The sequence below is a fragment of the Scyliorhinus torazame genome, chromosome 3, assembly GCF_047496885.1.
Source record: "Scyliorhinus torazame isolate Kashiwa2021f chromosome 3, sScyTor2.1, whole genome shotgun sequence".
Taxonomy (NCBI): Eukaryota; Metazoa; Chordata; class Chondrichthyes; order Carcharhiniformes; family Scyliorhinidae; genus Scyliorhinus; species Scyliorhinus torazame.
The window spans coordinates 75,860,729-75,876,934 of record NC_092709.1 but is presented as its reverse complement, the minus strand read 5'-3'; the positions used below and the strand labels follow the sequence as shown (position 1 = coordinate 75,876,934).

Here is a 16,206-nt window from a genome sequence, read left to right as displayed (position 1 = left end):
CATTTATTTTTCTATAAGAGTCGTGGCAGAAGGGAACAAGAAAAGACTGCTCAGATTGCACATGCTATTTATAGGTCTGAGAAATGGACCTACTTGGATGGTTTCCATTTTCTGTGTAAACATTCACCTGTATGAAGTTCAGAGTGGTTAGCAAAGCACATGGAATCTATTTATTAATAAATAGAGGCATTGAGTACAAAAGGACGGCAGTCATGCTGAACCTTGTGTGAAGCTCTGGCTAGGCCCCAACTAGAGTTTTAAGCCTGGTTCTGATCACTATACTTTAGAAAAGCTGTGAAGGTCCCTGAGAATCCAGAGAAGGTATACCAGAATGGTTCCAGGGATAAGGGGTTTCAGTTACAAGGTTAGTTTGGAACGGTTGGGGTTGTTCTCCTTTTGAGCAAAGGAGATTGAGCAGAGATTTGATGGTGGTGTACAAGACTGGGGTCGGTTAGGTCAGTTGGCTGGATGGTTGGTCCATGATGCAGAACAACGTGTGGGTTCAATTCCCATACCAGCTGAGGTTATTCACAAGGTTATTGCATTGCGCTAATTGGATGCAGATGAAGGCCCGGTCAGAATTTCTTCCTCTTTCTCCCCCAAACCTGGTTCTTTGCGACGCTAGTGGGAAAACCCTCCAGTCCAGAACATGAATGAAACAACGTGGTGGGCAGAAGGGGTGGCTTAGCTGAAAAATGCCTGGGCTGCCTCCAGAGTTCAGGATAGGGGTCGCCAGCGACCCTGAACCCTGGAACATCAAAGCAGTGTGTGGGGTGGGCATCTATCAGCTGGATCTTACAGCTTCAGTGTCATCGGGGAGGTCTATCTTCCAGCCTCAGCCCATTCCTGGGGATCCATCATCTTTCTTCACATAGTCAGTGGTGTTTGGTGCCTTTTAAATATGGCACCCAGATATGTTGGCAGGTCATGACAATCAAGCCTGCTCCATTCAAGAAGATGGTGCTAAACCCCAGGATGCTTAATTAATTACACCGGGGACAAAAGAAATGGCATGTTTCCTGATGGGAGCATGGGTTGGTATGAGACCATAAAGGGCCATGAGGGTTGACTGGAGAGGCAAAGGTTGACTTTGGGGCTATGTAGGGCTATGGGTGTAAGTGATTCATGAAGTAGCATTAATTGGCATGAGCAGGGCTTGGGGTGGGTGTGGGTGTTGGCGAGGTGAGGCCTGGAGGATTTTTATTTTGTTGCTGCATAATTTATTTTCATGGACTCGATCAAAGTGCCGTGCATCGAGGCTGGCCTTTTGCCCAGACCGCTTCACACTTGGCAGTCTTCTATCTCTTTCCAGAGTTGCCCACCATGACTCTCATTTTCACCTATGCCCCCAAATTAAAAATCCAATCTTCCTGGGCACTTTTCCAGGGCTGGGTTTGTGGGGCCGGGAATTGTCCCGACTCTGCTCCTGAACCAGGAATGAAAATTCAGGTCTATGACTATGAGCAACTTTATTTCTGAGTAATTGGGTTGGGGTTGGATGTAATAGACTGGATTTTATCAAGCAACCAAGCAATGAAAAAATGAACGCTGCAATCACCTACTGTCATCCTTCTGCCAGCATCTTCCAAACCTATGATCTCTACTACCTAGAAGGACAAAGGCAGCAGATGCTTGGGAACACCATCACCTGCAAGTTCCCCTCCAAGTCACACATCATCTTGACTTGGAATTATATTGCCTTTCCTTCACTGTTGCTGGATCAAAATCCTGGAGTTCCTTTATTGACAACACTCTGGGTGTTCCGACAACACATGGACTACAGTGGTTCATGAAGGCAGCTCACCATCACCTTCTCAAGGACAATTAGCGATGAGCAATAAATGCTGGCTCAGTCAGCGAAGCCCACGTCCCATGAATTAATATAATCCTTTCCTAATAAGGGCTCTATTATGGTAGGCCTTTGGTTTTGTGAAATTACTGGTGCCAAATTAGTTTTAACAATCTTGCCTTGGTAGAGAGATTTTGCACAGCAGGAAATGGGAACACAACAATCACTTACTAAAAAGTGAAAAGCTAATGGAGCGTGGATCCAGATTATAGTTTAACTACCCGTGACTAATCCTTTAACCCAGGAGCTTCATTTCTGTATTTTTCACAATATAGTACTTAAAATGTTCCTAAAAATGTGGTGCACATGGATCTTTGCCTTCCCGTCAAAAGTCTGGAAAAACAATCCAGTAATGCTTTCCTTTTGGGACTAGAATATCTTTGCAGCGTATTATGCTACATCTTCTCTGCATTAATTAACCTCACTGTGACCTTTCTTTGGGACGTATTACTACACATTGCCGATGTGTGGTAAAAATATTCTGGTCACATGCAAACATTTTGCCATATGTGGAGCTACTGTGTTCATGTGTATATTTCACCACTCAAGGTTGTTTGCTCCTGTCAACCAATAAGAGTGCCTCTGTGAGTCAGTGCTTTCATGAAACAGGGACAGGTAACTGGAGGGGACAAGATAAATCACAAAATCATGCCTTCATCCACCCTCTTAGAAAGCTTACTATGTTGAAAATATGAACAAATTATATGCATGACTTATATGAATCAGTATTGTGAAAAGTATTCGAGCCTAGTTGGACAAGTAACTCTGTTACAATATAATGTTGGGTTGAGTTATTTTATCCAAACAGCCAAAGTGAGGAAAATGTCATAAGAATATATCTTAAGACTGCCTACTTAACCTTTCTCTTTTCTTTTTGCAGGTAAGTAACAAACATTATTATGAGGAACTGACATGGAAAGATGAGCACCATGTTACAGAAGGTACCTGTTCTGTTTTTCTAGAATACTGAGTTCTGCTCTGAGTAATTACCACTGTTAGGTTGCTGGTTTTACCCTGAACTATATCAGGACAATTTAATCCCGAGCCAACATGTGATGCTCCTCTTACATCATTTATTGGTCACATCACAATGTGCCAGTAGACATGGCCTTACATATGGCCATTCTTTTGAAGTTGCAGGACTCCCAAACATTCAGAGTAAAAAGGTTTGTATCAGAGCGGAGAATGAATCCAGTAAAAATGTTAACAGGAAGATTTGTAAAAAGAGAGTTTAAAAGTGTTTGAATACATCTAACCTTGATGCTGTATAGTGTCAAAAACAAATGAGTTCTCCAATCTCTGCTGTTTTTAAATCTTTTGAACTGAGGGTTGTGATGGGCTATAGCACTAATGGGTTCTCTGACTTGTGGTATCATGGTGCCATGGTACTGGAGTAATTTTTTTGATGACTAGTCATTGCAGCATATGTTTGCCCTCTGGCTATGTATAGTATATCTGAAGTTCAACCTTAATTGACCCCAGCCTAATCAACTTAGATCCAAACTACATTACATAGGTGGAAACTTGTCTTAGTTTCTGGTTTTCCAACTTGTACTGCAAGATAGTCTTGACGAACAGTGATCAGCCTTTTTAAAAGGAATATGAACCAAGCCAAATGAAACCAAGCCACAGCGTGGTTGAAGTAACTCAGCATGGACGTGTTTAACTTATTGACCTAGTTCTACGCTCACTCCTGAATATGTTGACTACAGTATTACAGATGGAGAAATGAGGTAATCTTTGGTCAGATAGAACTCTGTGTACACATCTGCTGCTTTCATTTCTTCATTTTGGATTGATATTTATGATGCTATTATGGCCATTAGGCAACTTCATAAGTAGTTTAAGAACTCATAATATTAAAGCTATGTAAACTATATAATTTGCAATGGGAGGCTGAACTAAATTTACCTCTGACAATCTAGATAAATTAATTGATTCCTGTTGCCCAGTTCCTTGAAGCATAACATTGGCTGGCCTTGGACAGTAAAGATTCATTGTACAATCTATGCTTTGGCAGATCATGAAGTGGGAAGGGAATTGAGGCCGATTGACTAGAATTTACTGGCCTGGCAAATCCGTCTTGTGTGATCTTGGTGGTTGTGCAAGGATCCCATCAGTCAGTGCTCAGAAATGTTACCCAACTGGAAATTAACCAGAGGGTACCCATACAAATGGGGCTAGTGTGCATCACCGAGTGAAAGTTGCCCTGCCTCCTTCCCAGAACCCAGCTATAGCTGTAGGGGTTGTTATGGGCCAGGGTTTAGAGAACCCCAAAGTGTATCATGGAGTTCACCTGATCCACAACTTTTAATATATTGTGGTTATGGGGAGCATACTTACAGGTATAGTGCAACAGAGAGTTAAAGTACTTTTAAATTAAAACAATGTTTATTTATGAAACCAGTTAACACTTTATAAACCCACAGTAAACATCTTATCAACACCAATAAATCCCCCAGGGAATACAGTACTCAATAAGTAACTCTTAATCTTTCCTTGCAACATCCATAAGACAAAAAAAAACTTTTTACAGAAAGACATCAGGTTTAACTTCTCTACAGAAACAGGTATTTTTAAATCACCAAAGGATCTGGAGACAGTCTTTAGATTGCAGAGAGAGGGACTAATACACCTTCTTGCTGTGACTGCAGCTATCCAGCTCTCAAAACGAAACTAAAATGTACCCTGGAGCAGAGAGCCCAAAGCGAAAGTAAAAACAGACAGATAGCCCAGCTCCACCCACACTCTGACATCACTGATAAACACCCATTTCTTAAAAGTACATCCACTACAGCTATTTTATAAACACCCATTTCTTAAAGGTACATCCACGACAGCTATTTTATAAACACCCATTTCTTAAAGGTATTCTCACATGATAGGGTTCAGACTCCTTGTTTATGAAACATCTACAGGCGTGTTCACCACCTTAGGGCCATGGTTCCCCAGAATTGTGTAAATGGCAACACCTGAGAGGAGGAGTGCCATTTACTGGCTTTGAAAGTGATTAATGGATGTCTGATTCCATGAAGAGTAGGTGGGGAAATGTTAGAAACAGTCAAAACCCATCACGACCAGGTCTCTGCTGTTTTTCAATGGATTTTGCTAATGCTTGACCGGAATTGCAATTGTAAACCTGTGGAACCCCAATGATTTCCAGGGCCATTTACGTTAAACTAATTAAAAAATAGAATTCTGACGGGAGAGTATCCACCTCAGCTTAGCACGTGCAAATGTGCTAGCTCCTGACCCTTTTGTATTGCAAAAGGATCAGATATAGCGGCAAATGGGGAACAGATAGGAATAGTATAAATCTGATTTGGGAGAACACATACTGCTTTTTAAAAAGAGATGCATTAAGCTCCTCCGATAATTCTGTAAGCTGATGATATGGAAAGTATAGACTAGGGCGAGGCCGGGTCGATTCTTGGTTTGTGCCGGGTTCACTGATCTTGACTGCAGCTACGAGAGGCCTCAGTGGCTATTGTCAAGAGGGGAAGTTGTTTCTGATTCCTGTCCTCATGATGATGCATGTCTGAATATTGGTCGAAGATCTGATTTAACTCCGTGATCAAGTAGTCTTCCAACACCTGCTGCCAAGGATTGTCCATGCACTATGAACAATTGGGTGGGAAACCAAGACTGTCAATTGACCCTTAGAACTGATAGAAAACAGCCTTGGATAGCAGAGCCAAACGTCTACAACACATAGACGGCCTGTTATATATACCTTGACTGGGAACTGAATGCTGGGCAAATCACGTGATATGGTTCATGTTATGTTGTCAATATCTGCCCCAATATCCCTGCCAGGAAGGGAAGAGAGAAATTGACAAGATTATTCTAAATAAAAACTGAGACAGTGAGACTTAAAAGTTGACAGTTCTGACAATTAAAAAAACTGACAAATTTGCTCAGTGCTAGAATTAATTCAATATTCAGTTTGAACTAGTATTTCCCTCTCGCCTCCCAACCTCCAGTTTGTTATCGTCACCTCCCAGTTTTTAATCTCCCATCACCACCATGCTGTGCACTATTATGTAGCTAAGCAGACAGACAGCCTGCACTCAGTCTGTCAGTGCTGCTTTACACTTGGCTTTCCGGAGATGTGTGAAGGTTGTCAGGATTGTTTTGCTGCTCTTAAATTTTATTTCATGACCAGAAAGCAGGAACCCTCATTTTACTGTCCCGAGGCACAATGTTCTGATCCAAAAACATTTCAAAGAAAGCTTTGTCTGAAGATTATGCCTAGATATGTTCCGAAAAGATTGTGATTGCCATCCCTTGTACAGAATCAAATGTTATTACTATGGTAATTGTAGTTGCTCCCTGCAGGATGAGACATGGCCCCTAATTTATGTGACTGATGGCAAGTTAGTAACTACAAATTCAGAGTTTCAGATGTTTCATGTATTCTGGGAATAGGGCAATGACCAAAAATCCAAAAAGCAGGAATGGCAGCAGCCGATGTGGATGTTTAAGGAAACCAATATCCTATTTTAAAAATAAAAATAATAACGTCAACAATTTTCTCAATAAATAAAATAAAAATCCCATTTGAAGTGTTTTAGAGTCATTGATGCCCTTGTGACTAAATGCAGCTGTGATATCAAATTATGTGTTTGTTGCTTTCTAGAATTTTGCACTTTATAATGAGAAATTTAATTTATTATGGATACACATTTGCATGATGCATTTTGCCATTTCTCACGGTATAACACAAAATGTTGACATTTTTAGCAATGTGATTTTTCTATCATGTTGTTTACATATAGCTCAGCACATATTCTATGGAGTACTTCACGGAAGTCATGCTTTGCAGGCTGAGATGATGCAGTTAACTGTGAGAGCAATGCTTGAGTAGTTTATTTATATCATCTCAAACCCTCCATGTCTCAGTCCCTTGCAATACATTCTGGAGTGTGTTATGCAGCATTGCATCCTCAATATTTTCACCTATCAATAAGTGTGAAAGCTCATGCTGTTCGATAGATGGAAGAATCCTGCGCACTTGTGAACTGACAATAGTGTCAGTTGGAAACTGCTGTTGGGATTTATTTTACTGATTGTTACGGGCGAAATTCATAACTTTATTAAATTGTAGTAGAATGGGCATAGATAGATATAGGGCGGGATTTACTGGCTGTTCCTGCAGGCAGGAAATTCCAGTTCCACACCAGCGCATGGGTTTCCTGGACAGCGACAACTGTGCTGTCACCAGGAAATCCCGTTGAGAATGGCGGGGTCGGTACATCCCGCTCATGGACCGCCACCGCCGCTGAAAAACAGGTGCCGGGGTGGTCGATAAATCCCGCCCATAGGCATGAAAGTCAGAAACGTGTTGGTGTCAGAATTAAATTCAGACTGGTTTGTCTTTAGGAATATAACAGGAGTCGGCTATTCAGCCTCTCAAATTGGTACCACCATTCTATTAGATCGTGGCCGACCTGGATTTTCTTTATTCGTTCATGGAATGTGGGCATGGTTGGCAAGGGCGGCATTCATTGCCATCCCTAATGGGCACTGAAGGTGGTGGTGAGCTGCCTGTTTAAACCGCTGCAGTCATTATGGTGAATTCTGGACCAGCAGGGTTTCTTTCCTGCTGGTCCAGTAAAGAGATTTATAGCATCCTAACTCATTGTGGCTAACTTATCCATAATTAGGTAGATACCTCAACAGCAACAACAACTTGCATTTATATGGCATCTTTAACACAAGAAAAACATCTGAAGGTGTCACACACAGGTGTAATTTTAAAAATGAAGATGAGCAAAACAGAGGCAACCAGGAGGGGTGAACAAAATTTTGGTCAGAGAAATGATGTTCAAGAAAGATCTTAAATGAGGAGCGGGGATATAGAGATTACGGAGGGAACCTGAATGTTGGCTGATGTTGCAGATTAGTTTGTTCTTGATTATATTGATGTAAATTTGCTTCTTGTGAATAATCTTTAATACCCGAGTTTTGTTGCAGGAATCCACATAATTCTACCTTATTTCACTCAAATGAAACATCTTAATCAAAATCAAGCCTCATTTGTAGTTCCCTTGAGTACAAGACAGTTCTGTGGCTAACTTGATTTGTGTAATTGAATTAGTGAAATTATGCTCCTTTAAGTTAATACTATTTTGGTCGGCAATATAATATTTAGTTGATTGATACTGTTCTGATCCGTTCTCCGGCGAACGGAATATGTGCCAAATTCAGAAAAACAAATGGAGGATTGACTTAAAACTGAAGGTAGTAATTTTAAAACCATCCTATAGGATAAAGTGATATGAAGGTGCAGCCAAGTATCATTTTTTATGGTTCTAATACATTAAAACCGGTCTGAGAGACTTCCTGACCAATATAACGAACAGCAAAAGTTGATCATTATCAATAGTGCAATAAAGACAACAGTTAACTCTGCTCTGATTATCTCTTAAAATTTGCAGTCTTTTTAAAATAAACGTGAAATAATAATTGTATTACTTTAAATTATTAAAGTAAATACTAATTTTGTGTGGAGTACTTCTTTTCAAATAACTCATCTCAGTAGAAAGATAATGCTGGAGCCAAACTTTGAATGGTTTAAAAAAATAAATCACTCTCCTGTTGTTGAGCTGCAACTGATGGGAATGCATTGAGAGACAGAAATTATTGGACCTCCTTGAGAATGTTCACCTATTCAGGTTATTGAACAGAATGTCTTTGCAAACCTGCTGTCATCCATGCCTGAGTTGCCAGGTGATGCTCCACACTAGGAGCTTGAAATTCTTAAAATGTACCCTATATTTTCTAAAATGCATCTTTAAATACCTTTTGAATTGTTGCCTCAGGGAAGTCCACCATGCCAGATCTTCCCACTTCAGACCCTCAATTATGAGATTTAGAAGTTCAGCTGTGAGTCATAATACTACTATTGCACCTTGTGCATCTTCAAAATAACCCACGGACTTAAAGAGTTTCAATAATAATTTAACTGTCTATGAAATGTTTCTTAAAGCGCTCCTATGCTTCCCCTGAATAAATTATTGCTTTAATTAAGAGCTTAATCAGAGCCTGGGTGCATGAAAGTAGCTAATCTCAGCCAGGGCAATGGGTGGAGTGCTGGGAGACTGACACAGGCCTCTTTGGTGATTAAGTGGGCTGGGCCACCAAGGAACCCACAAGCTGCATTAAATCCACCTCCATGTCTGTGGCTTACTGCTTTGTGGCACAACACACTCTTGCCTTTTTATGCCATTATGAGATATTTACCCGTCTTCCCTTAACGGCTGGAGTGGCTTTGTACGGCTTTGTACAATAATTGTATCCTGTCATTTATGGTGGGAGGGTAATGTTATGGCTCAATTCCAATTATGAGGTGAGCTAAATCAATGAAGGCAATTATAACCATACCAAAAGTAACACCTGCAAAATGAGCAGTTTTGAGTCTGCATTCAGGTTAATAATCTCTTCTCGCTAGTCTCTCCTATGCCATCTCCTGCGATTACACGGAATTCCAGAACTGTACTTGGATTCAAGAGTAAAGCGTGGGAAAGATTTATTAAAAATCATTCTTTTGATGTATTTATGCTGCCTTGCATGCAATCTGATTTCAAAGAATAGTTTCCAATGATTATTAACTGGTTAAATATTAATCATGCCCTGATGTTAAAATATTTTCAAATTGAGTGAGAAAACTATATTTTAAAACTGAAATTTGTAAGCGATGTGTCATGGCCAACCATGTATCAACCAACTAAGTATCAGTGCAGAGTTGCTCTCCAGCCAATTATTGCTAATTGCACAAGTTATATATCAAGTCTTACTGCTACACTTTTCACAACACTTGCAGCATTATTTTAACATTAAGTTTTCAAATTGTTTTATACTCATTTCTATGGCAATTATTAAGGACTTTTAATATATATATATTAAGATGCTGGAGCTCCCCCTTCAAAGGTAACGGATTTGCAACCTCTTCATCACTTGGACAGATCTCTCAAGGGGTTGACTTTCTTTTTGACGTGCGTAAACAGCTTGGCAGAGTGGGGTTTCCATTCAATGTAGAATCCATTTCATTTCCATTGAAATCTCCAACTATGTTCAAAATTTGAAGCTGATCTATATGGTTAAGAAAATAAAGGGCTGGATTTTGGGAGCCCGTTGAAGACTGTAACGAAGGTGGTCGGGCCCAGAATTTTTCAGTGCTATTTGAGTGCCGGTTTGCCAGCATCTTCCAGCCTCCAGGCCATTGTTAAGGCAGCAGATCAGTGGTGATTGCTATTCACCAGCAAGCAGAGGGTGGTTTGTCAACATAATTTAAAGGCCTATTAGGCCATAATCGAGGCTGACTGGAAAACTTCATTCGACTTGTAGATCCTGAGGGTTCGGAGCCCGGTAGATGCCTGCAGGTGACTTTCCAGTCACAGTCCAGGCAAGTTGGACTCCTGGATCGATTTGAGTATCATCCTGCAGCTGCCACGCCTACATGGCCCCAGCTGCAGACACCCATTGCCCTGTTCCCCCTCTAATGATGAACTGGCGACTGAGACCATTTATTTTTAAAAGTCTGTAAGTACTGAGAGGGCATGTCTCTTTCACTTACTTGCAATGGTAGATTGCAGTTCCTTCAGTGCTGGAGGACCACTTTATTGGCTCTCCAGCTTCCGGAGGCTGTCCACCTTCCTCAACTGGATGACAATCATGTCTTCTAGCCATTTCTTCAAAAATTCTTCAGGACTGGGATGTGATCCTGATGTTGGGATCCAAACCCAAAACAAAATCCATGCCAGTGACTCCAATTAAAACATTTGTGAATGGATACTTAATAATGACAGCATCAGATTAACAGTCATGCCATCCATAATTGAATAGCTTTCGCCACAGCAGTCTGGGTCTCAAAAAATATTACCATAATATTATACACCTTGGGCACATTCAATGTTGAGCAGATCCACTTTATCTCAAAGATGGCAGAAACAATTTCAACATGTCCCAAGGTAGTGTTAATTGTGTTTAATTATATGTCAGTTGTGGGCATTAACTGTGGATTCAGTAGTGACCCTATAAACAGACACAGAATGGGTCTGGCATTGTTGAGTTAGGAGCTGTATACTTGTAACGTGTAGCATTGTAAATAAATGGTTACAAAAATATGTCAAAGTTGGCTGACGTTCTATCCTTCATCAACTGGTTTTGAGGGATATAACAGGTAACTGGGACAGGAATGCAATGAAGATCATCATGGTTGCAACAGCTCAGCATTGGTTTTCATCCCCTCCTCCAGATGGGAACAGATGTGTGGGAACAGCCTATAGTCCTTTTGGTGTTTACACTCCCCTCTGACCAGTGTTGGTGCTGGAAAGATGTGGGAATTTGCGTGTGATTTTGAGCTTGTGATAGTTGTCAGTGTAAATGGTGACCTGGGCCAAAATCCTTGAGATCTCGTTTTCTGATATTCCACACCACTTTGGGCGGGAACCTCATTTCAATAAATTAAAATATATTTAAATATACTTGAAGGGCTTTCCCAAAATATGTCCGCCCCCCCGCCTCCCCTCCACTAAATGTTCATACCTTGCCAAACCGACATCACGTTGGTGAGGATTACAATGGGTTTTTTAAAACTTTAAGCAGTCTCTGGGAACCTGCTGTGGGGGGGGCAGAGATACGTATAATCCCCATGGGGGAGAGGGACATGCCCCGGCAGCCTGGCACTGCCCTCTGGGAAGCCCCATTAGGGTTTCCTTATGTGTGTGTGGGGGGGGGGGGCAGGGTCACCCCGATGCTTGTGGAGGGTTGCCCCGATGCCTGCATGATGCAGGGGGTTACTCCAATGCTTGTGGGGTGGTCCGTCATGCAATTTGGGAAACCCTTTAAAAATGGCGCACGAATCGGTGTGGAGCCGGTGTTGCCAGCTCTATCAGGCCCTACCCGTGCCAGAGTGACGGTGGAAACCACATCCCCAGATACTCTGTGCACAAGTGAGAGAAGTGTCCACATCTGGACAGAAAACCCAGCTGTACAGCTGGAGAGTTATATGCCAGTTTTCTCAGTGAAACGGATACTCTTTTAAAAATAAATATCAGAAGGTTCCACTTATCAACTTAAAGGAAAGCTCCACAGTAAAAAATGGTTTGAATCCATCACTGGTGACCACATGCTGGCATTTCAATTGGTGTGCCCAACATGCATTCATTCGTCATAGAGTCAAAGGATGGTATTTACCAACCAACCCGCCACTGCATGTTTTTTTGGCAGCGGAGGCGGCCCGCCAGTGGGATCTACTGGTTATCAATGGAAATTTCCATTGACCTCACCCCTCGTCACCGGAAAACACGTGCGCCGGCATGGAACTGGAATTTCCCGCCGACGTGAACAGCCAGTAAATCTCACTCTATAGAGTTTTTACAGCAGTGAAAGAGGCCCTTCAGACCATTGTGTCTATTCGACCGTCAAACACTTATTTACTCTACTCCCATTTTCCAGTACTTGGTCCATAGCCTTGTGTGTATGGCATTTCAAGAGCTCATCTAAATAGTTCTTAAATGTGAGGAATCCTGCCTCTCCCACCCTTTCAGGCAGTGAGTTCAGATTCCCACCACCCTTTGGTTTAAAAGGTTTTCCCTCAAGTCCCCTCTAAATCTCCTGCACAGTATCTTAAATCTATGTATCTGTTATGGGGAATAGTTCCTTCCTGTCCACCCGATCAATGTCCACCTGCAATGAAAATCAGCCTTGTCCGGTTTCGAAATCAAAACCAGAAACCGCTGGAAAATGTTTTCGTGGAATTGTCTGGTATAAAAATTGGGTTATAGAATCTCCAGGGGCAGCTTTAACTTTCCAAGTAGCCAAGTACAAAATTAAACAGCATCACATAAAGACAAAAAGTTTGGAGCTATCCAATATTATATATCCTTGAGCAGTTATACATACAGTGCAGTCCTATCTAATTGCATATTTCAGCTTTGTCCCCCGTCAGTGATTCATGTAGCTTCTTGTGTCATTCAGCAATAGAGCTAAAAATGAGGTTCATTGCACAAATATAATGATAATTCACTTCTCAATCACTGAAAACACTTGAGTTTATCTCCAAATTTCAGAACATTTACTTAAGGGGTATTTGAATCACAAACTCAACCATACACATACGTAACCATTATAATGGGACTTTTATGTTCCAAAGGACTTTATAAAAAAAAAAAATCTGTTATGGGCCAGGGTTTAGAGAACCCCAAAGTGTATCATGGAGTTCACCTGACCCACAACTTTTAATAGATTGTGGTATGGGGAGCACATGGCCCACTCTACTGGTGTGGTACAGCAGAAATGGAAAAATATTTTTTAAAGCAAAACAATGTTTATTCTATGAACTCAAGTTAACCTTTTTAAAACAAATAGTGAACATCTTAGCAACCATCAATTCAAATACGACCCCCAAAGAATACGACACTAAGTAATCCTTAATAACTTCCCAAACAACATCCAGAAGACAAAAGAAACACCTTTTAACAGAAGCACATTAGGTTTACATTCACTACTGAGAACATTTATAATTCTGAATTCACCAAATGATCAAGAGATAGTCTTTTCATGGCAGAGAGATCAACAGTACACCTGCTCTGTCTGGCTTCAGTTCCAACATTGAAAACGAAGCTAAAACACACCCTACAGCAAACAGCCTAAAACAAATGTAAAAAGCTGACAGACAGCCCAGCTCCACCCACACTCTGATATCACTGATAAACACACATTTCTTAAAGGTACATTTCTTAAACACCCATTTCTTAAAGGTACTCTCACATGCCACCTCCCCCCAAGAAAAAAAAAATCCATCAACTTCAAGCTGGTTTCATTTTTCACCTTTTCACTATCCTTTAAGAAATGCACACAGTGTAGCCATGTAAAATGGCTGTGTTCCGATTAATCTGGCCAAAACCCAGTTTAAAATGGCTAAACCGAAAGACTGCTGGGAAAAGCAGCCAAGAAGACACAAGCTGGCAACTGCAGACAGGTTTGCAGCTTCAGCTCTGGGAACGTAGCCCAGATCGATACTCAGGGCTATCAACAGCCCATCAACCCAGGTATCCGCAGTTTCATTCAGGACTGTTTACACCTAATCTACTCAGACATCCACAGTTAAATCGGCTATCCCCGGGAACAATTGCAACATATTAGCAATTGAATACCAGGCCAGACCTGTCGGCGCCTGCAGTGGCCGAAACAAAGACAGGTGAGCGACCAACCCCCGATCGAGGAATCGCCTCACCATTGGACACATCGACCCCAGAGACTGGGGACAGAATCCAATCACTTGGGACTCAGGGTCAAGGGCCGCCCCGGGAGGCGGGAAGCCCCTGGGCCCTATAAAAGTAAAGGTCCAAGTTCAGATCTCGCTCTCTCTCATCTTCGCCTGCTCGAGACCTTCGCAAGACCAGCCAACGGTAGCAGTAAGTTTGAATCCAACAATCGCTATCCGGTAGAGACACCTAGCCACCGCCCTGTAGCAGCCTTTTGAATCCCGCGGGCCAGATTTGATTGGACAAGCCATTCGTTTCCCTGACCTGGTGGGCTCTTCCTAAGTTAAGTATTGGCCAGTAGTGATAGGTTTGTTGTATAGAAAGTAGTATTAGGGTATTAATATTGCTTGTTGTATATAATAAATGACCGTTGTTTTAATCCTTACTAAGCGGTGTGCTGTGTTATAACCTGAACTTGAACCACGTGGCGGTATAATAAAGATACCTGGCGACTCATGAGCAAAGGTGACGGAAACAGAGCAAATAGACTAAAGCTAAAAGGAGCAACAACAGTAAATATACCTTTTCGTTTCAAAAAACAACACACGCAAACAGGTAGAATAATATAGTCCCTTTTTTTTTGTTCTTCTTCCTCCAACTGAAATCTGTCTCGATTGACAGTCTCTTTGAACAAGAAGGTCCCTGCACGATCCAGCCATTCTTCTACGCCTCGGCATTTCTCTTTAAAGTCAGATACTTTAGTTCAATCCGATCACAGAGTCGCTTGCAATTCTTCAACACAGGAGCATTGTTTATCACAGCTTTCAGGCAGTCAAATGCCTGTTGAAAGTCCACTGTCCACTGAAATTTTCGACGTGTCTTCAGCAAGTCCATCAGTGGAGCAATCATGCTACAAAGCTTTTGCACAAATGTTCGATCAAATCCACTCATGCCAAGAAATCGCATTATTTCGTTTGTCTTGAGGGTATTGAAAACTCCTCAATAACTGTTGGTTTCACATCCCGTGTGACCATTCGATCCTGTCCGATTGTATGGCCAAGGAAAGTGACTTGGGCTTTTCCATATTCACTTTTGGCTAGGCTTATCACCAAACCCGCCTGCTGAAGTCGATCGAATAACTCCATCAGATGTTTCAAATGTTCTTTCCATGTCTGGCTGAAAATTACCAGATCGTCGATGTATACCACACAATTGGGTAATCCTGAAATGACTTTGTTAGTTAACCATTGAAATGTGACTGGGGTGTTTTTCATGCCAAATGGCATAACTTTGAATTGGTATATACCATCTGGAGTCACAAAAGCTGAAATCTCCTTCGCCCGTTCAGATAAAGGTACCTGCCAGTAACCTTTAAGTAAATCCAGTTTGGAAATAAAAGCTCATTGTCCCACTTTCTCAATGCAATCCTCCAAACGTGTGGGAGGATAAGAGTCCGTTCTTGTAACTGCATTAACCTTTCTATAGCCCACACACAACCGTTGGGTATGGTCTGGTTTAGGTACCATCACTAGGGTGAGCTCCATTGGCTGCAACCCACTTCAATTATGCCATTTTTAAGCATACTCTCAATCTCTTTGTTAACTTGTGCCAATTTTAAAGGGTTAAGTCTGTATGGATGTTGTTTGATTGGAACAGCATTTCCCACATCTACATCATGTAAAGCCATTTTAGTACATCCCAATTTATCTCTACAAACTTGCCCATGTGATATCAATAACTCTTTCAGGTCAGTCCGTTTTCCCTCTGGAAGGTAACTCAACAATATATCCCAATTTTTAAGAACATCCTCGTTTGAGGTATGTCAAATTCCAACTCATCTGGATTTGGTTCTTCACTTTGAGTTAGAATCATTAAAACCTCCTCCTTTTTCTCTCCTTCCCTTTCAAAGTACCTTTTAAGCATATTCACATGACACACCCGGTGAGTCTTCCTTCTATCTGATGTTTGTACCACATAATTCACCTCACTTAATTTCCTTTCAATCTGATAAGGTCCACAAAACCTAGCTTTTAAAGATTCACCTACCACTGGTAACAATACTAAAACTTTATCTCCACTGACAAAACTACGAACTTTGGATTTCTTGTCACGCCCCGTTTCATCACATTTTGTGCAACTTTCAAA

General features: G+C 41.4%; 1 protein-coding gene across 24 annotated transcripts in view; it reads left to right on the top strand.

Moving 5' to 3' along the window:
- ank2b (ankyrin 2b, neuronal) overlaps positions 1-16,206 on the top strand; it is a 1,300,297-nt gene that overhangs the window by 349,229 nt on the left and 934,862 nt on the right. For 2 of the 24 annotated variants that reach the window (XM_072495866.1, XM_072495857.1), the window contains exon 2: positions 2,730-2,790. The exons of the other annotated variants lie outside the window; for them this stretch is intronic. In XM_072495866.1, the coding sequence (XP_072351967.1) occupies positions 2,770-2,790 (21 nt within the window). In that variant the 5' untranslated portion in view covers positions 2,730-2,769. The remainder of the gene's footprint in view (positions 1-2,729; positions 2,791-16,206) is intronic. 24 annotated transcript variants of the gene reach the window in all.